Source organism: Triplophysa dalaica, chromosome 13 (assembly GCF_015846415.1).
Source record: "Triplophysa dalaica isolate WHDGS20190420 chromosome 13, ASM1584641v1, whole genome shotgun sequence".
Lineage (NCBI taxonomy): Eukaryota > Metazoa > Chordata > Actinopteri > Cypriniformes > Nemacheilidae > Triplophysa > Triplophysa dalaica.
Window position 1 is genome coordinate 17,640,994 of NC_079554.1, and position 23,721 is coordinate 17,664,714.

General features: G+C 39.2%; 2 protein-coding genes across 8 annotated transcripts in view; both read right to left on the bottom strand.

Moving 5' to 3' along the window:
- Positions 1-279: 279 nt before the first annotated feature.
- On the bottom strand, positions 280-3,654 carry si:ch211-202p1.5 (uncharacterized protein LOC103909337 homolog). The gene is made up of 3 exons (XM_056763774.1): positions 3,533-3,654; positions 824-992; positions 280-400 (listed from the first exon to the last, which is right to left on the bottom strand). The coding sequence occupies exons 1-3, from the start codon at positions 3,588-3,590 to the stop codon at positions 280-282; spliced, it is 348 nt and encodes a 115-aa protein (XP_056619752.1). The 5' UTR covers positions 3,591-3,654.
- Positions 3,655-10,626: 6,972 nt separating this feature from the next.
- The window catches only part of hivep2a (HIVEP zinc finger 2a), a 65,014-nt gene continuing 51,919 nt past the window's right edge, over positions 10,627-23,721 (bottom strand). For all 7 annotated transcript variants that reach the window (XM_056763949.1, XM_056763950.1, XM_056763951.1 and 4 more), the window contains 6 exons: positions 17,278-22,373; positions 16,851-17,002; positions 16,215-16,390; positions 15,932-16,033; positions 14,836-15,719; positions 10,627-12,917 (listed from right to left, as the gene is read on the bottom strand). In XM_056763949.1, the coding sequence (XP_056619927.1) occupies positions 12,198-12,917; positions 14,836-15,719; positions 15,932-16,033; positions 16,215-16,390; positions 16,851-17,002; positions 17,278-22,107 (6,864 nt within the window). In that variant the 5' untranslated portion in view covers positions 22,108-22,373 and the 3' untranslated portion in view covers positions 10,627-12,197. The remainder of the gene's footprint in view (positions 12,918-14,835; positions 15,720-15,931; positions 16,034-16,214; positions 16,391-16,850; positions 17,003-17,277; positions 22,374-23,721) is intronic.

Genomic DNA, 23,721 nt, shown 5'->3' on the forward strand with positions numbered 1-23,721 from the left:
ACGCACTGAAGTTTAGACATCAGACTTTCTTCCTGAATAATACACAGTAAGTTACTACAATATATATTTTTTCACCCTTTTCAGGTTGTTTGGATTGGATTGTCCCGCCTTGGTCTCAGAGAGAGACTAGACTTATAATGTCCTTTGAAGTGTCTGAGATTTCTTTTGACCAAGACATGTTCCTCTCTGAAAACAAGTACAGTACATCAGTAAGATGGATTGTTCAGTTTCAATGTCTTTGAAACAACCTCCATGTAAAAATGAATTTAAGAACGACACTTACTCGACGCGAGAGCAAAACTGTAGGCACTTTGAATCTCTCTTGTCTCTGCAAAAGCATCTCTTCACATCTCGCCTTAGACGCACCTGAAGCGAGCCGACACCGTAGGGAACGACCTGACTTAAAGAGAACAGCAAATATATATAAGAATGCATCACAAACCCTGTCACCACTGAAAATAAAACATTTCATATAATAGCAACCATTTGAGGATTTTTTGAAGCTTTCTTAAGGTGTCGGATCCTAAAGAGTTCACACTCAGTTATTTCATTTCCCAGGAGCCAGACCTTCAGTCTTTGGTTTTAAGGTTGTTTTTCAAGCAAAGGCAGTCTGCCTGTCCTCAGGTCTCCATGCGTGGGCCACATTAGTGAAACCGCACACTTAAATACAACCAGACACATGCTTACAGGTTACCAGCATCTCTCCCCTGCACACATTTACCTCCATCAATCTGTTTACTGATGCATAGCTTTCTAGTCACATAGAGGAATCTCAATAAAACTTTTTTTTCTATGTTTCATCTTTGGTGTATGTGTAGCGTACCTGGGCGTATCAACCCAAACAATTCCTATGTGGCAAAAGTAAACACATTCCTTGTCCTTAAGGTTTTCACAGGAACAGCGTTTCACACGGCGGTGCATTTGAAGAGATGAGTTCACAGGTGGACTTCTGTTTGCATGGGACGGTCCGATTAAGACAGAAGCTGTGTGGGCTAAACAAAAAAGAATTTTAAACAAAAGTACATGAAAGTGTAAATAAATAGCCATCATTAAGCTTGGTTAAAAATGATTGATCTCCTTGATCAGCTCTCGATTCACACTATTAATACTACAAACTAAAATCCTTCCAGTCAAGTGTTTTAAAGCTTGGTTTTGCCTTGATGTCTTGCACCTGAACCGAATCTTCAAAGCTGTCAAAATATTATCAGCGTAAAATCAAAGTTTTACACTCTTTAAGACATAACATGTCTAATCTGTTGCCGCAGTCTAAACTGTTCAGTGTGAGGTCCTCTGTGTCTATTGAAGAAATTGAAAGTCTATTACAGACCTACTCCAGTTTTATCTTTTAACAATTTCATACAATAGGTTATCATATCAAACTGAATTGCTATGCCACAATCAAAATCATTTGAATTGTTAAGTTGAAATGTTAAAGCAGTATAAAATTATACAAGTATATAAATTTCATTTCATTGATGTTGTGGCGAATAAATCGAGTGGCCCATGTGGATTGTGTTTAAAGAATACAGCAACTCCGAATCAGTGGCCGACCACATTTTATGCCTCCAGGATTCCTGCAGTTCATGTAGATCCTGCTACAAAGCAAACCACTACTACAGCTTCCGGTGGCTGAGGTTTTAAACTTCAATGAAAAACAGGTTTGTGCCAATACCCATGAGCAACATGTTTACAGAAAAACAAATCTCAAAGAATGACAAAAAACAAGGTATTTAACATGAAATGAAAATTGGTACATGTCCTAAAAACCCTATATGACTATGCTACCATGTCCATGACATCATACTGTTCTTCCCTCTTTTAGATACTTTAATTTACAAGGAGAGTCAAAGGTTCAAATGGGTTCTGGAGTTAAAGTACGGCCATTCATGAGCATTGCATGCTTTGTTCCAATTCAGGACATGAAAAAGGTGTTGTGAACGGACATTAGTAACCTGGATGAGTTCTTAGGAGCTCAGTGGAGTGCGGCCTCTAGGACATAAATCTAGATAGATGAGGATGAAATTGATCTGGGAGTTATCAGGGTGATCCATCAGTACAAAGCTACAGGGGATAACTGGAATGCAGTTGACTTCTGTTTTGGTGCTGGTTAAAAGGAGGAAATCAGTTCCTGACATCTAAGCCCTGACGCCCTGAAGCACCAGTTGGGGTTAGCAATGACAAAGACACATTGGTTCCATGAGTTTCTCATGGGAATCTTTGACATTTCTGTCTCTGTTGTAGTTCATATTAGTGAAGGGTAATTCATTGAATGATGAGTGGCTCAGATAGACGTCTTCCTTAAACACCTCACTTATACCAACCCACCCAAATCCTGGGAAAGATACAACTAGGAGACGTTTTCTTCATCCCTTGTTTGAGTCTAGACTTCCACCCTAAGGAAAGCTCTATAGGTCTCATGAGCATGGTTTGTTTTCTTCTATGAAAAATGTAATGTTGTATCCCATCCCCTGAAGCGAGGAAGTACTGCCAATGTGGATCAACTAAGGAATTAATTCAACAACCACAAACATTGAACCGCATCATCCTCAACTGAAAACAAGCAGCAGCGGGTCTGTGTTGTTACCCGAACAAGATTGAAACATAAATCTTGACTAATCCTGACACCTGTAGTTTGACTTTCTTGAAAATTATACCCTCGGAAAAGTATTACAAAGAATTTTCATTTGTGTATTGTTACAGTGCCTAAAAACCTAGATTGCATGCTGAAAGAATCCATTGCTGAAACTAAAGCGTTTAATAACAAACTACAGAGATATTGCCGGCCAATGTGCAAACAACTTATGTTAGTTGATTCAGGCTCTGCAACGCATGAAAAGTCTCCATGCGAAATCAAAAATGATCACAGTTTCTGAAATTTCTAAAGATCTGTGTTTCGTTGCTCGAGCTAATGTTTATGCAGATAACTTGCACTGGCTATGAACTCTCCGCCGCTATTAAATCTAAGCCTACCCACAGCGCCAAAGCCCTGTTACGATACCTCCAGCCATAGGAAACCGTCGCAAAGCAATCGCGTTGCACGGCAGCTTGTTCTGCGGTCTATAGAAGATGGCCTACACATGGAGGATTTCCATCCGGGTGCATGTGAACCCCAAACAGAATTTGACAGAATTTCATGCCACATTTAACCCCAATTCAACAGTTAAATGTATTATTTCACGGCTAACTGCGTATTGCGACTGGCATTGTAAAAGCGGCTTTATTCCTTTGTGGCACGTTTCCACGGCAACGGAAAACTGATTTTGAGCGTTAACAAATATCAGATGTCTGACTTTAAAAACAATACAACAGATGTTTCTTCAAACTTGCAGTATATTAGGTTCTCTTCGTTTCTGTGACCACTAACCTTTTAAGTTACTACAGGAAATTTGTTGCTTAAACAAATACAAATTAAATAAGAAAATGTGATAAGTGATAATATTCAATCTCAATTTAATTTTAACAGCAGTATCGTACAATACACTATGGAACTGCTTGAAAGAAAATGTGCATAAAAATGATCATAGTTATTTACCTTGTTGTTCCAATATCAAAACAACAGCACTGATGAAGAATGCGAGGAAAATATCCATAATGCTCCTTTCCCAAAATGTGATGCACTGTGCTTTATTGGTTAAGTCTATCTACAGGATGTCTATCCAAAAGCAGAGCGAGAAGCATTGTGGAGAGAGAGAGCAGGCTGAGGACACTTTCAGAAACTCCTGCCACCCTCCAGACACCTCCAGACTACCACACCCTCCTCCCCCACGTTCATCTCTACATCACCCTGCCAAACTGTTCTTCATAGGAGCAGGTGTTTTGCAAAACTCATTGTGTGTCTGTGGTAGAGAGTGATAGGGAGACAAAGAGCTTGTACTCTTGGTGAATAGATGCTCAAACTGTTGAAACCATGCAACAGCAGGTTTTTCCGTTGTGTGGCACCAATATGAAATTATAAAGAGATCATAGATGTTAAGTGTAGTAAAGACTAAGTGCATTAATATGAGAATGTGTTGGACTTTTTGAGGTGGAACGTCTCTTGTTTCCTAATTTTGCCTACTATACTATGTTAGGAATGGATGTTTAAAGAACAAAGTCAAGACTTCAGCCAGAAAAGGAAACCCATCTCTTTCAAAATTCAAAACGTAGACAGACCAGGTTTTTTTCCCAAACCAAGGGAAGCCCATTTCGGTAAACCTCCATCTTAATTGAAACAATAAAAAGCCAATTGAAACGCATCTGCGCGCCAGATTCTCGTAATTGAAGAGGGTTCCGCTGACTGGTTCTTGCACTCCTTTTCTTCCACAAACCTTTTTGAGATTCAGACAAAAGAAGCATAGCATAAGATCTATGAGTTGTAGCATGAAATTTGTCAGGAGCGGTCCTCAATGGAGGCTTGTTTAATCACAGTAGGGATGTATTCTATCCGCCACCACCACAGGGGCTATTTTTTCCCACCCTTAGCTCTATTTAGCTCACGTTTTGACTTCTCATTAGTCCAGATTAGGCTTCGTTTTGCATTCAGGAGAGATAATTAAAGACTGGGCGCTACACAAAACAACATATTTGGTCACGGAGCCCCTGGCTACAGCAATTACATCTGTGAGGTGAGATGAGGTGCCGCGGAGGAAGGAGAACCTCAGAGCTCCACACGTCTTCCCGCACAGCTGTGGAAAAGATTTAATGAACACTTCGTCACACTGGTTGAAACAACATCCACTTGCTTGCGCTCCTCAAACTGAACTGTGAATCATAGAAACCTTGCTTGAGTTAAAATGGCTGAAGATGAAGCAACTATAGTAGCGACACCAAACTGAAGACTAAAGTTGGCTTTCTGTGCCTGGACTTTTACATATTAGTTTTTTAATTCAATTTATTTATTTTTCGTATGAATATAAACAATGTATCGCTGAAAATGCATGGTAATGAAGGCATGTGGAATATCTCTAAACAACACTAATAACTTTTTCCTATAACACTGAGCACTCCATGAGAAGAAAGCATATTGACACTATTCGACACTATAGTACTATTATTTGATTGCTTTATTTTATATTATTAAGATTAAACTATTATCGCCTACATTATCAGCCGTTCTTAAAGAACATAAAACAAAATAACATAAACATTGCTTATTTTTGTACCTCGATAATGTTAAAATTGTCATCCATCAAACCAATTATATAACAATGGGCTTTTATAAACCAGGTCTTAAACCTATAAACCAGGTTGATAACCTATAAACCAGGTTATAAACCAGGTCTTCATTCTGATGTTTGAAAAAAGCTGAAATGACATTGTTTTGTCATGACTTCCTCCTCATTAAACCTAACACACTTTAAAGCAAGACCTTGCCTCAGGTTACTTGACACATTAAAGAAGTACAAATTAAAGCATGTACATATATAACAAGTGTGTTTTAAGAATTCAATATTTTTTCTTCGTCCAAGCTTTGGTGTGAAGTAAAGACTCACAAGAGAACCAGGAAGTGTTGAACTGTCTATGATGTTGTGTCTAGGTCTTGTGATACCTTGATGATCATGACTCATCGATCTCAGAATGAAGGTGGTAATTAAAAGTATAGGCTTGCTTTATGAAATCTGAAATATATCTTGAATCATGCCTTATGTACCCAAATGCAAACATGTAGATTTAATTGTTTGTCATAATGTAAATAATGGGGAACAAATAAATGATCTTGATGATTTTTTAATCTGCGCTTTTATTGACAAAGAAGATGAAGTCGTCATCCTCAGGGTTGACAGAAAACGAGCGCTACACCCCCGCCTAGTGTTCACATCTGGAACTGAAGCACCTTTGTAAGGTAAACTTACAGTGTTACTTTTTCTCATTGCAGTAGCTAGTTCTTCCCTATTTCATAAAATCTCATGAATCATTTGGAAACCTCATAGGATAACCTTGATAACGGATTTATCAAGTGATAATCTTCAATTCTAACCTCGAACGAATTTAAGTAATTTATAACGAAGTTTAAAATGCAACAAGGAATAAGAACCACAAGCCCTTGCGCCTGAATATTTTGTTTCTAAATAGTTTTATTTAAGGTCGTCTTTTTTGTTTTAATACAATTACTTTTGCATTTTAAAAATCAAGTAATCGTTCAGGGGATTTTTTTTGCTTTGCTATACACTAAGAACCTCTTCAAAACTTGTTTTCCCCTCTCTATAATATTGCATCAGTCTTGAGTTCTTGCAAAATGTTATGTTATAATATCACCGGGTCAGTACAAAATAAACTAAGCAGTTAAAGTTCAATCTAAATGAGAATCAAAATTGCATAACTTTAAATTGAGCCGACTAATAAAGCCTTTTTAATTTAACTCAAACTTTAAAACTTAGTTCGAAAGGTGCCTTAACATTTTAAGTACAAATAGATGAGTTTTATTACTGTGTAAATATAGGTAGACTCTATTATTTAAAATGTAATGTTAGTAGTTAATTTTAGGACATTAACTTACAGCTAACGTCTTAGTGTATTCAACTTAAGGGAGTTATTAAACAAAACAAAACTACTTTCTCTTTATGCAGAATGATCCTTCATTTGACATTTTGCTGAAATGCCTTTCAATGATTTGCATTCATTCTGATGTTTGAAAAAAGCATCTTCGTGATGATGTTCCTTTGGCACAAATGTTGCTAAAGAGTTTACAGGCACTTGTTTGTCACTTATGTGGCTCTGTCCGTCAAAATTTTAAGATTCTAATAAATCCAAGAACCACTTATAGAGCATTTGCATCAGACAAGACAGCAAAACAAATTAAAGGTTAAGCAAACAATAATTAAATGTTATTTATTTTTGTGTTGAATTATAGTGATTATGCAACCAGAAAAACACAGCTTGGTCAAATGTAACTTAAAAAGATTTGAAGGGCTATATATTTAGATGATAATTGATCATACTAGGAAAGGTCTTTAAGAATTTGAGTGACATCTTTGAGGAAACCATTGAAAGCGATGGGTACAAATGCACATTTTTTATGGGTGATTTACCTTTGTTGAGTTTAGTTTTGCTTACAATCTCTTAAAAGCACTCAAAATATACATGTGAAAAGCTGGTTTCATACTTATATAAGACCTGACATTTAGCACAAATTACATGCCGTTGACATTTAAAAATGTTCAAGACGACGACAAAGTTTTCTAATAATAGCAGATGATCGGAGGGTGGCTAGTCCTATAGTGTTCATCCTAACAAAATGCGTCAGCTCTATGTGAACTGTACAACATGTCTGCCATGGCATGCTGGGTACACCTTGGCTGAAGTCAGCCTGAGAGACCAGATTTTTCACCATATGCCAGCCTAGGTCTTGCTGGGCTTCCAAATACCCCTATAATCTACTGCTTGTCTAAACATTTCCTCCATGGCACTGTACTTTACAACGATACAATCAGAGTTCAACTTCCTGGAGAAGATTAAACACCCTTTCCTGGCTCCTGCCCTGCAAAATAATGACGTGTTTGAGGCCATTGACAGAATGATTTAGAGTTGTGCATTAATGAAAGGGTTCTTCCGTGTCACTGGCAATGTTTTATGAATGGAAAGTAACCTCTGTGTATGTACCTGCACACCTGAACGGTTTTCACGGCCTGCCAAAGCCAAATGATTGTTGTTCTTTCCCCAAGTGTTTCCAAATACATCAGCTGTGTTCTCGGTGTAAACTCACCTGACTTGAATGCTCTCGTTCTTCCTCGTCGTATTTGTCTAACTTTCTGCATATATTGCAATGTGTGGAAAATAAGCTCCAGTTGCGATACATATGCCGTATATCAGGGTTCCTCAAATCTTACCCTGGAGGTCCGGATCACTGCAGAGTTTAGCTCCAACCCTGATCAAACTTGCATACCTGTGATTTTCTAGTGATACTGAACAGCTTGATTAGCTTGCTCAGGTGTGTTTGATCAGGGCTGGAGCTAAACTCTGCAGTGCTCCGGCCCTCCAGGGTAAGATTTGAGGAACCCTGTAATATATCTCATATATAGCACCTCCTATGAGAAATACAGACAAAAGAAAAACATGAATGCACATTTCTTGTACATATTACATAATTTGAGGGACTATGTTTGTCTGTTGTGTGAGCGGATTCGGTCAAATTTAATAAGTTGCATTCCTTAAATTATTAAATGAAATGTTACACATGATATATTTCAGCACAGCAGGAACATGTCCAAGTTCTTCTGCCTGTGAATTCATTTTGGTGTGTTACAAAAGCCCTTCGGCACATGAGAAAGCTGAAGGGAAAATACTGTAAACAGTTCTATAAGTCTGACTTTGACATCGTCGCTGTCTCCTTTACATCTGGTTCGTATTATGACTCAGAAGTTCCAGCCCATATGTGTCTGTCCCTCTCAATAAACAGAAAGGACGAGCCAGCCATGGCCAGTAAAATGAACCTCATCACCTAACAGAATGATTCCCTCTCATGTCCTGTCAATGTATTAATAACAACTGCTGATGGCAGTTGATTTTTTGATGATGAAAGTTGAAGAACTGCGCTTCTGCCCTTCATCCTTTTGGTGGCCTCTCCAACACAATGTTATAAACATATAGTTTAGACGTAATATAGTGCACAGATAAGAAAATTCTCTGACATTAGTGAACTTCATAAAAGACTCTTCAGTTTCTGTTTTTCCATATTTCAGATAAAAAAAACATTACATGAACTTTACAGTAAATGCACTTGGCAGGTCTTACACAACAAAGCCTTTTAATATAGTCTCAGGAAAATGCATTTATATTATAAACCAACAGATGGCAGTATGTCTTAAAGAAAAGACCAAAGCGTGCACTCAGATGCTGTGCTGTCACAGTTTGTGTGACACTGGAAATGTGAGGAGTTTGAAAGAGCATCAATTTGAGTCCGGAACATTGTCCTCTGTGTTTCCAGGCACACAAGATGTCTGTCAAAAATGACATCAGTCAACTCCAGCAAGACATGCGCTGTTGTGGCTTTGAACAAAGCTGTTTTGGAACGTGTAAGAACATGGACTACAGATGGAAAATGTGGGCTGTGGTTTTCTTCTGTTCTTGGCAAAAGATCACATTAGGTAAAAAAAGGAAAAATGTTAACGGTTCCAAACATATGTTCCCATGGATGTAACAGGACTTTTGGGTTGGTTCCTGAACTAATGTGCAGACCTTACATACTAATTATGAATTATTTTCTCCACATTTAGTATGAAGAAATAATATTTAGATTTAAAACAGCCGAGACAAAATGCATCACAAATATTTATTTTAGTTTGTGTGTTCCACCTAATTCAGAACAAAATGGGTACGAGGCTGCTGAGGCTTTCATGGTTTTTGAGGGGCTTTTTTACAGTAGGTGGTATTGCCAAAAGTATATTAAAATTCTGCTCTGCACATTTCAATGACTATAATCGTGTTTCTGCTTGCCCCATAAAATGATTAAGTTGCATAAGACAGTATTGCACAATCATTGTATAGAGGGAGGCGTGGGAAGCACCTTCTTATGTACAGGGAGGAGACCATGTTACACTTACTGTTTTCGGTTAAAAAGTTATGAATGTCTTGTGTAGTAGTAAATGATGAATGGATCTCAATGTTTTTTTCACTTACAAAAAATGCTTTATAATATTATTGAAAACTGAAAGTACGACATTATTTAAAGTGATTAATTCCTCATGAGCTTCTGTGCCCTTGATCAACTGCGTGATGCTTTGTTACAAAGTAAATATCTCTGATAAGTGTTTTAGATGTGAGTGCATAATTAAAAAAATTAAGGAGATTTAGTGTAATATTGTAGGAGTATATGAAATATGAGGAAGCAAAAGTTGGGATGCGAGTATGTAAAAACAATATATTATAAAAGTTTTGGAGAAAGGTTGAAGCTTTGCTTTTTTAAGCAAATATTGCTTAAAAACGCACAGTTGCACTTCCATTTCCAAAATATAGTGCATTAAAACAAAATAAAAATGTAAGAATATGAGAACTTAAAGGGACAGTTCATCCAAAAATAGAAATTCTGTCATCATTTACTCACCCTCATGTTGTTCCAAATCTGTATACATTTTCTTGTTCTCATGAACACAGAGAAAGATATTTGGAGGAATACTTGACTACCATAGTAGGAAAAATGTCAATGGTAGTGAAAAGTGCCGCAGAACGATTTGCTTTCCTAAATTTTCCAAAATATCTTCTTTTTTGTTCAAGTCAATAAAGCAATTTTTTCTAATATGTCAGTAAATGGTGGTCAAGAACTGTTTGGTTACAAGCAGCTTTCCAAATATCTTTCTTGGTGTTCATCAGAATGAAGAAATTCATACAGATTTGGAAAAACATGAGGGCGAGTAAATGATTACAGAATTTTCATTTTTGGGTGAACTGTTCCTTTACCTTTTTTTTAAGGAAATGCCTACTGATAGTAGATCAACAGATGGCTTTTCGAAACATGCCTATGCTAAACTTTACGTTTACTAAAATAAGACATAATCACACATCTTTGTGGACTATAATCTTAAATCATAGATCTGATATCTTGGAAAATCTGTTACCTCTTTTTACCACTGAACAGACATGATTCAATAAACAAATATGAGCAATTGACTTATTGCCAGTTCTCAGACAAAGAGAGAAACTACAGACCAAAAGTTACCATAGTTGTATTTATTTGAAAACAGCAATCTGTATTTTTTAACCTGTGCTGTAATTCATTCTCAAACCCGAGATTGTACATATTATTGTTTTTCCACAGAACATCACAAAGTTACCCTTTATTTTTTCATTAAGTTTGTCTTTTATGCCTTTTTTTGTTTCTTTCAATACAATGATTTGTGCTTTTGATACCTTAGGTTTTAAAGACAAGTTAATACAGTTAAGTGAATAGCAGGGACTACTGACAAAAAATGTCAAGGAGTAAATTACATAGATCACAATACAAAATACAGATATACACATAAGAGTGCACTGGCTCCATAGTCCAGTTCAGTTAGGTTGCTTCAACTCAAAACAAAAAACATATTTTCAATCCCAGTTTTAAAAAGTGATATAATTTGGGATTTTTGCAAAGGTTTAGGAAACATAAGGTGCATTTTAGGAGTTCTCAGTATTGGAGTTTATTCATGTACAATAAAACAAACAAAAAGTGTTTGTGGACTGATGACGTGGCCCGTGACAAACTCCTTCAATTCATGAATATGTATGGCTGTGAGCATACAGAACCGTAGGCATCCAATATTTACATCTGTTGGAATGTTCCCCATATTAATCCACGAGTCAAGTACTTCAAGCGACAATTCACAGAAGATCAAAATACCTTTTACATCAACCTCAGTAAGCTCTGGAGGAAATGCAGAAGTGCGAAAGTTGATTCACTTAATGCTTAACAGTTCGACATTTAAAATGTGAACGATGAAACAAAACTAGTGTAGCCTACCAGCCAATAGGAAAGAGAGGGGCACAAGCACGTAGAACCGACTACCATACTGTATGAGGGTGTCAATCTAAACCATATGTGCAGATATATTGTTTTTCTATATACTAGGTATATAAACATTTACTTAAATTACATAGAAGTCTAGGTAAAGCGAGAGAAGTATATGCACACATACTTCTAATATATATATATATATATATAAAGCCATATTACATGTACATAATTTTTGCTCTAATTATGCAATAGCAAAACCCATGCTTTACATAGAAAAGGCATCCACGACATTAAGAAAAATGTACAATTTATGAAACATGATACAATAAATAGTATTATAGAATCGCTGCTGTACACAAAAGCCATTTCATTTCACTCATATAAAAATATGTTTTAGTGCAACCGTACATGTATTGATACTTCACATCGTTCAGACTCGAGTGTCCAAAAAAAAGACGGTCAATCGCATTTCTTACAAAGCCAATACACAAAACGTGATATATTTACACATCCTCCCCGTTGAATGCTTATAAGAATATAAGCTAAAAGTAAAGAAAAGGCACGCACATCTGTACATTTCAAAGTACCAGACAAAGTCCATAAGCAATTTTGGTCAGGCTCATATATAAGTTAACATATATGTATATTCTTTAAAACTTTAAATAAGAAAGTTATTATAGTTGAGATAGCAAACCGTGTTATAAAAGGCATGCTATACATGTACATCGAATCCACCGAATATCCAATCAGTTCAAAACGTGCGTAATTCGTCACTCTCTCTCTTCGACCGCATTCACCTGTTGTTCATAGAGTCTTTGCCTTTCTTTATGGTCACTGGCCTCTCTCCGCGGCCGGACGCTCTTTCTGCCGCTTCTGTATTGTAGAGAGTGGAATGGCCTGCTGCGGGATTCTGTGATGTGGTAGACATACTGTTCTCTGATCTGGAGTGTTGGGGGTGACTGATCTCCGAGCCGCTATGCTGCTGCTTTCTAGTCGGCGGACTGTCTGGCTGAGCCTCGGGTGAGTGAGATAATGCGTGCTGATGGAACGGATCGATGGGAGCTGACAATTTGTCAGGAGTTTCCTCAGAGGCGATGCACAGAGAGGCGATCGCCTTAGTGCACGTTTGGATGCACTCTTCTTGCCTGCCTTCCTTATCGGACGTGTCCGTGCTGTCCCCCCTTGACTTCTGAGGGCAAGGCGACGGAGCTTTGGGGGGCACAGACTTTTCTTGGGGTTGGTTATCTGGGCCTCTGCAGCCGGCTCCTCTCCCCTGGGGAAGGTGGAAGGACACCTCGCTGGTGGTGGATTCTTCCGATGTGCTTTTCTGGAGGGGAAGGCGGGCGGGATGAGCATTGCCCGTGACAGAAATGGGCACAGAGTGGACCATCTGGATCCCGCCGATGGGTATCATGGAGAACGGCGTGCGGATTTGTTGCTGGGAGTGCAGCGGAAGGTGGCTAAATAATCCCTGGTTGACGCTCGGGGCGTCTGTGTTGCGAGCCCTCTGGTCCTAAATAGTTGAAAGACATGATTAAGTTACATGGCTACTAAAAATCTTATTCTCAAAGATAATGCAGAGCATTTTTCTAAATATTTAGTACACGTATCAATGGCTGCAATTGAAAGAAATCAAAACTCCTTGTGAAGGTAAATTCATATGACATAAAGCTACTTTTTGAAATGTAATCATTTATTCACTATTTGTAAAACGTTAAATAAACTATTCTGCATACCCGGTGCCACCTATTGTATAGTTATCTAACCCAGACCTCTATGGAGAGTTCTCACGCTTTCCATAAAGTACAAAAAATTACAACTGAAAAGATCCTAGCTTACATAATAGACGTTACGCATTAATCTTAGCATCACCCCAGCACCATGGTAACAAGCCAGGTAAGGTAAAGTTAGGTAAGAAGTCACATAGGGATAAAAATTATACTTCTTCACAGTGAAATAGTATAATAATAGACCTCATGAGAATCTAAAGAAGCATGCACACTGTACATTCAATTCCTAAAGTAATTACTATACTGCATAAGCACTGTAGGGGTACTGCATTTTCTCCAAAGGGTTTTTTATCAACTCAAAGAGAAATAGAAATGCTTTATCTTATAGTATGATGAGAAACAACATTCAAATTGTAAATTTTTAGTTAGACCCTGATAGAGATGTTATAGATGATCTCTCTAATTTACATGAAATGTCTGACATACTTTAGGAATTGAATGTACAGTGTGCATGCTTCTTTAGATTCTCATGAGGTCTATTATTATACTATTTCACTGTGAAGAAGTATAATTTTTATCCCTATGTGACTTCTTACCTAACTTTACAGGCATCTAGGGTCTGTGACATTTTGAGCTGTTTTGGCATTGATGGAATGTATGGTTGCCTAGCAACTAGAGGGTTAAATTTGCAATATTCAAAACGTCAGCCCAGCTACTCTGTTTAAGCTAGGACTGTAAAATTTCACATTACAGTACCTCTTGTCATGGGTAACAAATGTGCTTTAAGAAACAACACGTTCCACATTTAGGTTTTTGAGTGATATGATACGCCTTTAAATTCCGTGGCTGAGTTCTTGTTTATCTTGTGTATCTAGAACTTTAAATTAAGACACCTCAGCCATTATTAAACACATTTAACATTACAGTCTATTTAGCGACCTTACTCGAAATAAGTGATGGTTGGCTTACGGTTTCTTACTGTTCTTCTCCGTTAAGGATATCATAATATCGTTTTTTCACTACAAGATTACCGTGGCCAAAAGTATTCACTGTAACTACATTACTGTATCTTGAAATCAATAGCTTTTTTAAAATAAATAAATAAAACTCATTCAGAGTTATCTTTAATATTGCGTGCTGAAAAAAACAATAGTGAGCTGCCCAAAACACAATAGAGAATTTTATGGATTTGATGGTTACAATGGGAATTATTGGTTTTAATGGAAACTATAATTGTGTTTACTGATGTGACGGATTCTATTGGTTGGATGTTATCTGGCACTGTTAAGTACTATTGGAATAATGCCTAAAACACACTTCAAAACAGAATTTTGTAATGGTTTCAATGGAAAAAGCTGAGGGTTCATAATGGTATCTTAATGGAAAACATTCAAATTTCTGTAATGATTTCCATTGTTTTTTCAGCAGGGTGTTATTTTGTGTTTTCTCTTTTGATGGTCAATAAATCACCCTCAAAACAGTGTTGGGCGGCAGAGAGAGTAGTGTAACCAAAGCGGCTCTTAACGCAAAATGTCAAAGGAATACTGAATTATGTACAATAATATGATTTGTGTACTACTAACACAACATCGATAATTATGTTTTTTTATATCACAGTTATTGCCAATAGTTGTATATTGTGTATATCTGTAATCATAACGCTAAAAAGGCTGAAGAGAATGGGGTTAAAAAATGATTTACCATTTCTGGATTGCTCTTGGTCTTCTGGCTTAATGATATCATCTCTGCATGTGGACTGGGGCTGGGTGCCCATGAACCAGTTGGATAATGAAGACCCCTCCTGGGGGACACAGGTCTGAACATGCACCTGTGACGGCTTCTGGGAGAGAGCCTTCCCGAGAGATCCCTTCCTGGGGATGTTGGCCGTCCCGTCTGTGAGATGGGGGAGAGATGCCCTCTAGGAGAAAGGTCCCTCCTGGGTGACAGATCTCTTCTATATACATCCCGCTTAGGGGAGATATGCCTAAGTGGAGATGCCTCTCGCCTTGGTGACAAATGGCCGCGTGGAGAGTCCCTTCGTGGAGACAGGTACCTCCTGGAAGAAGGTGAACTTTCCCGGAGGGGGGAGGAATCACAGCCTGGTGAAGACAGGCGGGAGGGGGAGAATTCAAAAGAGGATGAGCTGTGTTCTGGAGACAGAGCAAAGTCCTCATCCATGGAACTAGGCACGTCCAGTCTGTTTTTGTGATCTTCACCCAGAGCGCCTTGAAGGAGCTTCTGGTATTCTGCCATTTGGGCCTCCCCAGCTTTCTCGCTGGGTGCCATGAGTTGGGTGATCTGAATACTGGGCAGACTTGTGAAGTAAGTGAAAAGAGGCTGCTTGGAGGCATTGGATTCTTGTGAAGCAGCCATGGCGGTGATGGAGAGAGACGGGATAGTACATGGCTGTGGGCTAGTGCTTCGAGACCGTGTCTTTGGTGTCGAATCGCCATCGTACTCGTCGTCATCATCCTCATCTTCATCAACTTCATCACCGTCCTCCTCAGCTCCCTCGGATTCATCGGCGTCAGAGAACTGGTGCTCGGTCATCTTTTCAGATGTTCTTGGGACCTCCTCAGTGGTGTCTGCGAAACAGAACAATAAGAAATCATCTTAACTGACATTGTAGACAAGTTTGAGGTGACAGCAAAAAATGTGCAATTCTCAATTGTGCCAGAAGGCTCTTTCTATTTCTTTCTCTGATAACAGATGTGATTTAAAAATGAATCTTTATAGTGGGTTCTAGTATAATTATTTCATTTAAAACTGGTAGTCTGGATTTTGGTGATAAACATACCTGGTTCTTCAACCTCGGCCTCATCCACCGATGACACAGACACTCCAAGCTCTAAGCACTTTTTCATGTGAGCTTTTGACTTCATGTGTTTTGTAAGGTTTCCTGAAAGCAGATATGAAATGTTATAAATGTGACTTAGTAATGTTAGTGTATTGGTATAGAAAATATATCCACAATAAATAGTTGAGAGATCCTCAGTTTTTCAATGTAAAGGCAAGAAATCCACAATTTGTTTTAGTGGACATTTGCACGTGCTACTAAATGAATAGGGAAAGAACCCCACCTTTTGTTTTAAATGCGAAGTTGCAGAACTTGCAGACGTACGGCCTTACATCTGTGTGTGTGCGAATATGTTTCTTCAGCATGCTTGGTTTTTTGCAGCGGATCCCGCACTCTTCACAGATGTACTTTCCCCGGCCTCGGCCGCGCACATAAACATAGTCCTCATTGGATTTGTACCTGAAATGAAAACAAGGAGACGTATTAACAATACTGGAGGGTATCCAGTATATTGGTGAATGTTGATGTGAGCTTTGGTGTGTTTGATTTTAAACCCTATTATACATTTGGAAGGTATCATTCATTTACACGGACATGTTTCAACCCTAATGCTGTTTTGAACGGAAACATTTTAACAGCTGTGTCCATTCAAGGATTTTTTTCTTGCAGCACAGAATTTTCCTTTTTCTGTTTAACATTCTTTGGACAGTTCTACCATCTACGCATCTAATCAATACAGAAGCCACAAGCATTCTTGTTCAAATGATTAAGCAACCATTTCATTCATTTGTATATTGATAGAAGTTGGGTTCCTCAACTCCTAATATTTGTGTCCTAGTAGTGTTAACATTTATTTAAGAGGAAGTCTATTTAATATAAAAAGCAATACATTTGATGTTTGAATAGAAGCAGCACATACCCTCCTTCAAAGATCTTGATTCTAGTGGGTTCAAGCTGTTTCGAAGGCACTTCTTTCTCTCCATGTTCCTCTTTTGCCCTGTCTCTTGAGCAAACTCCCTTCATTTTCTTCCCAAACTTTCCAACATCTAACTGTATGAGCTCTGGCTTTATCTGAAAATGTAAACATAAGACAGACTGAAAACTAGAATTTGATTGATCAAATTGTTTGATAAAAAAGTAACAAACTATTTTTTTAGTGGATTCTCTGAAAAATTACTGAAGGGAATTATTAATATTCCTTATACCTGTCAAAATTTCTAAAATTATTATGTAAACTGGAATATGTCCTGGGATTTTCCAATTTAAAATAAACAATTACTTTTAATAAAAGGGCGAGTTAATGTAATGAAATGTACAAGGTTGTAAATTTACTCTACAGTTACTACCTGCTCAAACTTCTGTTTCCAACGTAGGGATGAAACAAGTTTTCCGGTGCCAGGTTGATACATAGCAGCCATTGTGTACATCTCCGTGTTCTTCCTCTGCTTGGAGCGTAGAAGTGCCAGGGTGGCTTTAGTGCTGAGATTGAGCGGGTTGGGGTTGTAAGAGCTGACACACCACGAACCATACACAGAGGTCAGAGGTGTTGTCTGTGCATAATTCGGCTTGGTATAATTTAGATAGCACCAACTGACACTGGTTGGTGTGCGAAGACTTGGGAACTGAAAAAACTGATGAACATCTGCCAGGTCAGTGAGCATGAGCGTGCTTCCAACAACTCCACCACCCTGATTAGCAGCTAGTTGGACTAGCATGTTCACTGGGAACTTATTTCCAATGGTCTGCTTAGATTCTTCCTGAGTATCACTTGAGGAGATCACCGACTGTGGGCTTGTGCTTGCATCTGGAGTAGACTCATCTACCTCAAGCTCTTCTGGGGAATCTGCTCTTTTGGCTACATTTGTTATAATTTGCAAGGGTGGGATGAAGTTATCTTTTGGTGGGATGTCAGGTAAATGAGGTGCAGATTGGTACCCAATGTATTTAGAAGGTACAAACTCAGTGGGTGGAGATGAGGACATCCTCTCTTGTTCGTCTACAGAGTCATCTCGGTTTAAGAACTCTGCTTTGGGGGATTTATCAATATCACTGGAGTTGCTCAGCTCAACTGCACTGAGCTCCTTCACAATCTGGCCATACATCTTTTCTTCCTTGACCCGTTTCTGTTGTTTGGTTTCAATAAAGAGCTCAAGACTGCTGGATGGTGACAACATTCTCTTGCTTCCCCCGATACTAGAGGATGCATCTGTGGTAGAGATAGTTCCAGACGTCAAAGACAGGGGGATCCCTGTGTTAATAGTTCCAGGTAAATATTCAGGAACTTTCCATTGGGGAAAATGTAAGGATCCTTCTGAATGTCCCAATATTTTGGATAAATTAATCCCTACATGTTGCTTTGATGCAGTGCCCATGTGGGAAGCAGAAGACACATGGTCCGAGCATAAAACTCTGACTGAAGTTGTACTCTGAGCATGAGTGACAAGGATTTGTGAAACACTTGTGTACATAACAGTACCGTAAGATGGCACATTGGTGTGGAGCCTTACTGGGACCTGCATTCCAGGGAGTGATGACTGTGATCCTACATTTTGAGTAGCAAAGATAGGTTGAACTTGCTGTAGGTAGCTTGTAGTAAGTACTTTAGATGACAAAACCCCAAGCTGCTTTGGGGAGGCTCTTGAAGGATATGGATAGTTAGCACCATCAATTTTTGAGTCTGCTTGCACCTGATGAGTTGATTGGTGTGGTTTTTGCAACATGGGCTGTTTGATATGTAGTTTCTGCAACTGATGTGTCTGAAAAGCCAGATGATGCTTGTGTCTTTGTGTTGATTCAGGATGCCAGAACTGAAATGGCAAGAAGGGTGAGGATGCCAAGTTGTTCTGGAGCGTAGAGTGCTGTATGACGTCTTGACTCATATGCTCATGCACCGAATGCTCACTATCAGTTGAAAGTTGCGCAGGCAAACGGGGAGCATTCTGGAAATGATCTTCTGATTGGCTGTCCTCACTGATGCTCTGTTGCAGCAAATGACGTGATCCATAAGCTGACTGTGTACCCCTTCTGGATTTTGCTAAGTCACCGCTTGAGCAGTAGGATGTACCAATCAAGGCAGCTTGAGGAACATGATCAGAATGCTCTTGTTTGATGTTTAATTCTGAGTTTGGCTCTTGAACCACTACTTCAGGATAGACACTTAGGGATGCCTGTCGAACGAGGTAACCACGTCTACGCTCCTTCATGCCTGAAGCACTTGAATATACTTCTCCTTGCCTGGAACCAGATGATAGACTGCCATAATCAAAAGATTTACTGCGAATTTCTGGTACTTCAGTGGGCAAAGCACAGGGTGCTTGTTCTGATGAAGAGCGTCTCATCTCTCTTTGATGATGGCCTGGTATGGACAGAGAATGGCCACTGCCTGGAACAGTTAAGAACTCAGACTGCCGACCGAATTCTTCTTGCTTAGTTGGAGACACTGGTTTTATGCCTTCCTCTCTATCAAATGACATAGAAAAGCTTGAGCTGTGAGATAAATTGCTCTCTTGACTAGGGCTTCTTGAAAGACTAGTGCAAGTGGACTCAAAGCTTGACTCCCCTGAAGAGTGCTCCATATCTGCAAGACGCAGCCGCTTCTTCTTTGGGGGCAGTTTTTCGGCCGGAAGCTGGGAAAGAGTTTCACTTCTTTGTGGCCACTGAAATTCTTCAACGTGTTTCTCTGGTTCTTTCACTTGTACCTCAGGTTCTTTATCCGGTTTGTCAGGCTCTTCTGTAACTCTAATTTCAGGCACTTGAATGTTGGGCTGTCGTACAAGTTTATGCGGGATATGATACAATTGGTTAGAAGACAAAGATCCATGTTCATTGTCACCCTGCTGTTGATGATCCATGCTTGCAGATCTATGATGAGAATCGGTGCTGTGCATATCTTCGATGTTTTCTGTGTCCGATTGCTCAGAAAGATGGCTGGCAGGTTTATCTGGCTGATAAAATGGATGTTCAATTGATTCAGTCTTTTCAAATGAATTTGGCCTACTAAGGGAATTTGTATGTTGAATGACAGATATAACATTACCAGCAGTCTTTGTGTCTGAATCATGAACAAGTACCACATCCTCTGGAGTCATACAGTGGCCTCTGTCAAAACTGTCTGACGGGCTATGAGCTCTAAACATAGTGCCCTTACTGGCAGAAGCAGTTTTTGAAGAATCTTGACTTCCTTGTCTCAAATCATAGTCCCCGGTCATTTCAACAGAGCCACTCCGACTACCATCATCCTGTCCGAGACAATCTTCCTCTTCACCTACACTCTTTTTCATTCGCCGTTTTCTCGTGGTAGGCTCTGTCATTCCCACCTTTGTACCATATGAGCCGTATGTTGTGCGCACCTCTGGACAAGCAAGTTCTGACCCGGAGCCTTTGAATTCTGGCAAATAATGTCCCCTTTCTCCCATTCTTGTACCTGGGATCTTTCCGTAGTTCTCTGATTCTCCATGCCCTTCTTGGACTGAGTGTTCAAAAGCAGCCTGTCTCCTTAACCTCTTCAGACCAGCAGTGTAAAAAACATCATCTTGAGTCATCATCTCATCAAACGAGTGACTCCCTCGCAGACTTGGTGGGACATTGAGGTTTGTAGGGGAAGGTGTTGGCATTGAGTTACTCCTAATAAGTGTCCCTGATTCAGAGGGGGCTTCTAAAAGACCTGGATTTGTTTGGCAAGAGCCGGGATGATACTGTTTTGGGTCACAACCTGAAACTAATTGCGATTCCAAAAAATCGCTTCGATAAAATACATGACCCTCTGATATCTTTTCCATGGCCGACTCCAGCATGGCACTAGACTTGTTGATATTGATTTTAGTGTCGTGACAGGCAATAGCTGCCATCCCAACTGTGACTGATTGTCTAGATTGTCTAGAGTTGGTTTTGTGGGGCCAAGTTCTTCCAAACATTATTTCCTCATATGACTTTGCATTGGTGTTAGGTGGACTGATCTGCTGTTCAGCACTTTCTGAACGGGAAAAATAACCAGAATCAGTGCTGCCTTTGCTGTGTGGGCTCAGGAGATTTTGAGACGGCTCTGAATCCTGGTCCTTTTTCTCAGTGAGTCTTAAGGCAAGTTTTTGTTTGACAGTATGAGACTCATCTACTCTGCACATCTGTCCGGCAATAAGTGATCCTTTAATATCTGTGAACTGCGGACACTCAATGGCGGTTAAGGGTACCCCTTGTTTTGGAACAATTAGTATAGGCACTTTCATAGATGCCACTGACAGTTCCTCTGCTGGATCGGCATATGCTGGCCCCCTTTCCATTGGGCTTTTATCAGACTCTAAGGATATTTGTGGGCTACGGTTTTCATGAAATATTGTACCTTCTGCAGTTTCTTCATCAGTGTCAGTGCTTTGTTCACCATCAGAATGTGCCTCTGCTTCTCCAACAGAAGACGCTTGATCGGTATCTGTTCGAGTCGCTAGCTCTGAGAATGGAACAAGTCCTGCTTTGATGGCATGGGCATGAGATTTTCTATGTTTATACAGATTGCTCTTGGTTTTGAATGAGAAGCCACATGGAACACAAGGATAGGGACGCTCCCCTGTGTGAGACCGGATGTGTTTTTTAAGCACACTGGGTTTAGCACATGCCCTTCCACAGTAGTGACATATGTATTTTCCTGGCTTCTTTGGTTTTTGCTCCTTCTTATGAATTTCATCTGGCTGCTCAGTTCCCGATTGGGAAAACTGGCCAAAAGCACATGGGGACTTCTGACGAGGATAGACTCCATGTGAATGGGAGTGAACAGAAAACATATCATCTGGTGGCAGAGATTGTAGTTGACCAGAGAAGGGCCACCCATGAGCCTCTAACACGGGTTGTGGCTTTGTACCGCCCAGGAAAGGCTCCTGTGGGTATGAATGTGGCATCTGGTAAGGGTAAGGCAGAGGGAAGACCTGTTGAAACTGATTTTCTTGCGATGACTGTTTCACTGCAGATGACAGTAGCTTTCCAGAGCTAAACTTTTGAGTTGAGCTGGCAAGGCTTGACCCACTAGTAAGACTTTGCTCCCGATGTGAATGTCTTTTAACATCTGGATCTGCAAAAGTACTCCTTTTTGTTCCAGCGGAAGGCTCAGATGCCCATTTTCTTTGTAAGGGGTTCTTTTCCCGTTGATCCTTGGTGCACTTTTGGCCAACGACAGTTTCACGTGGCTCCATTTTTTTAAGTACTTGAATGGGATTGCTTAAGGTGGTGTTTTGCTAAATTGTATTCATGTAGGCTGTCATGCCAGATGAGTGACTCCTAAATAAAAGGTCCGTCCACTTCCATTTTGCAAAAGTGTTGCTCTTGCATTAAAATATGTCCTTCTGTGAATCAGGCCATTATATATCCATCACTTATTAGTTCAGCATACTGCAGTCCATTCACTTTCTTATTTTGTTCAAATGTATCTTCTGTTTGATGTCCAGTGATTCTTCAGTACCTATAAAAGAAAAGAAATAGGCAATGGTCAAAAAGTTTAAACAAAGTTTACTGCTCAAAATGCATCCAAGAAAAAACAATATACCACCTCAGGATATTTAAAGCTGTTGTCTAGCAATAGTAAGGAAAAAAATAGAATGACAGTTGATCACGTGCACTTGTCATACTTTAAGTGCAACTTGCTTTCTTGTTCTTTCAGTTTGATATCTTACAGCTGCACGGATATACCAGCTGTGTACTTCTCGACTAGCAAGTGTGTTGAGACTTCAATGAACTGATGCGGTGGAGCTACCACCTCCCTCTGCTCATGAGTCATCATTAACAACCTTGCCCACTCATTTCCTAAAAAGACACAAACATTTAAAAATAGCCCACGGAATGCAAATGACATTCGACGTAATGTGTGTGGGTGTTTAAAGGGCAAACTCTGAGCATTTACTTCCTTAAGATTTTTGTGTTTTTCTTCGCTTTTATAAACAACACTGTGAACACCGAGGACAAATGTGGGAGAGTTATAACCAAAAAAAAAACACCTTCTAGGTACACTGTGTACTCAGAATACAGAATGGACGTGTTTGTAAAACGAATATACTGAACATACTCTCCGTGCAATGTATATCTTAAACTGATTTGTTGTGCAACAGACAGTTCTGCCTGAATGTGAGTGAGGAAACTGTGACGCTGGTGTCTCGAAGGCGATGTGAGCGCTAAAAATAGCAGGGTAACAAAACCACAGGTATTTATAGCACTTCAAACATTAACTTTTGGTTTGCTTTGTTTTCATATTCTTCCATGTCTGACACAGGAAAGTATGTGTTCTCAAACCAAGACAAACCATGAGTCGGACACCCGGGTAGCAATTTTAAACCAATAGCAGCTTTGTTACATAGTTTCATACAGAAACAAGCACAAAAACATTTCTACATAATTATGCAAGCAAGCGAGACCTTAAGAATGTAAAGGCAGATTATTCAAACATGTTTTTATTATATTTTCAAAATACGACAGTACGACCCATAATGGCCAAAAGCCTTTCTGTCCTACATCTATAATTCCAAAAAAGACTAGCAATAACCTTCTTAAAACGTGATTCTTCATCATGAGAAATTAGTATAAACAAGTATATCGAAAGCGTGTAAAAGGACCACAGATATTTCAAAGGCCAAAATATTTTTTCTTTCTAAAGCCATTCAATTGGATTCTAGATTACATAGGTTTCATCGGACAAACGAGCCTGGTTAACTTTCGGTCTGTATTTGTTGATTGGTCTGGGTAGTGGCTAATAATCTAACTATTCATATTTGAATCGATTTATATTACTATTACTTTATATTTATATTTTATTGTAA

Bases quoted from the DNA above. Each gene is read 5' to 3' on its own strand.
- si:ch211-202p1.5 (XM_056763774.1), bottom strand. From the start codon at position 3,590: ATGGATATTTTCCTCGCATTCTTCATCAGTGCTGTTGTTTTGATATTG. The intron at 993-3,532 runs GTAAATAACTAT...TTTTTTGTTTAG, and splicing joins TTTGATATTGGAACAACAAG to CCCACACAGCTTCTGTCTTA. The intron at 401-823 runs GTACGCTACACA...GTTCTCTTTAAG, and splicing joins GTTTGGGTTGATACGCCCAG to TCAGGTCGTTCCCTACGGTG.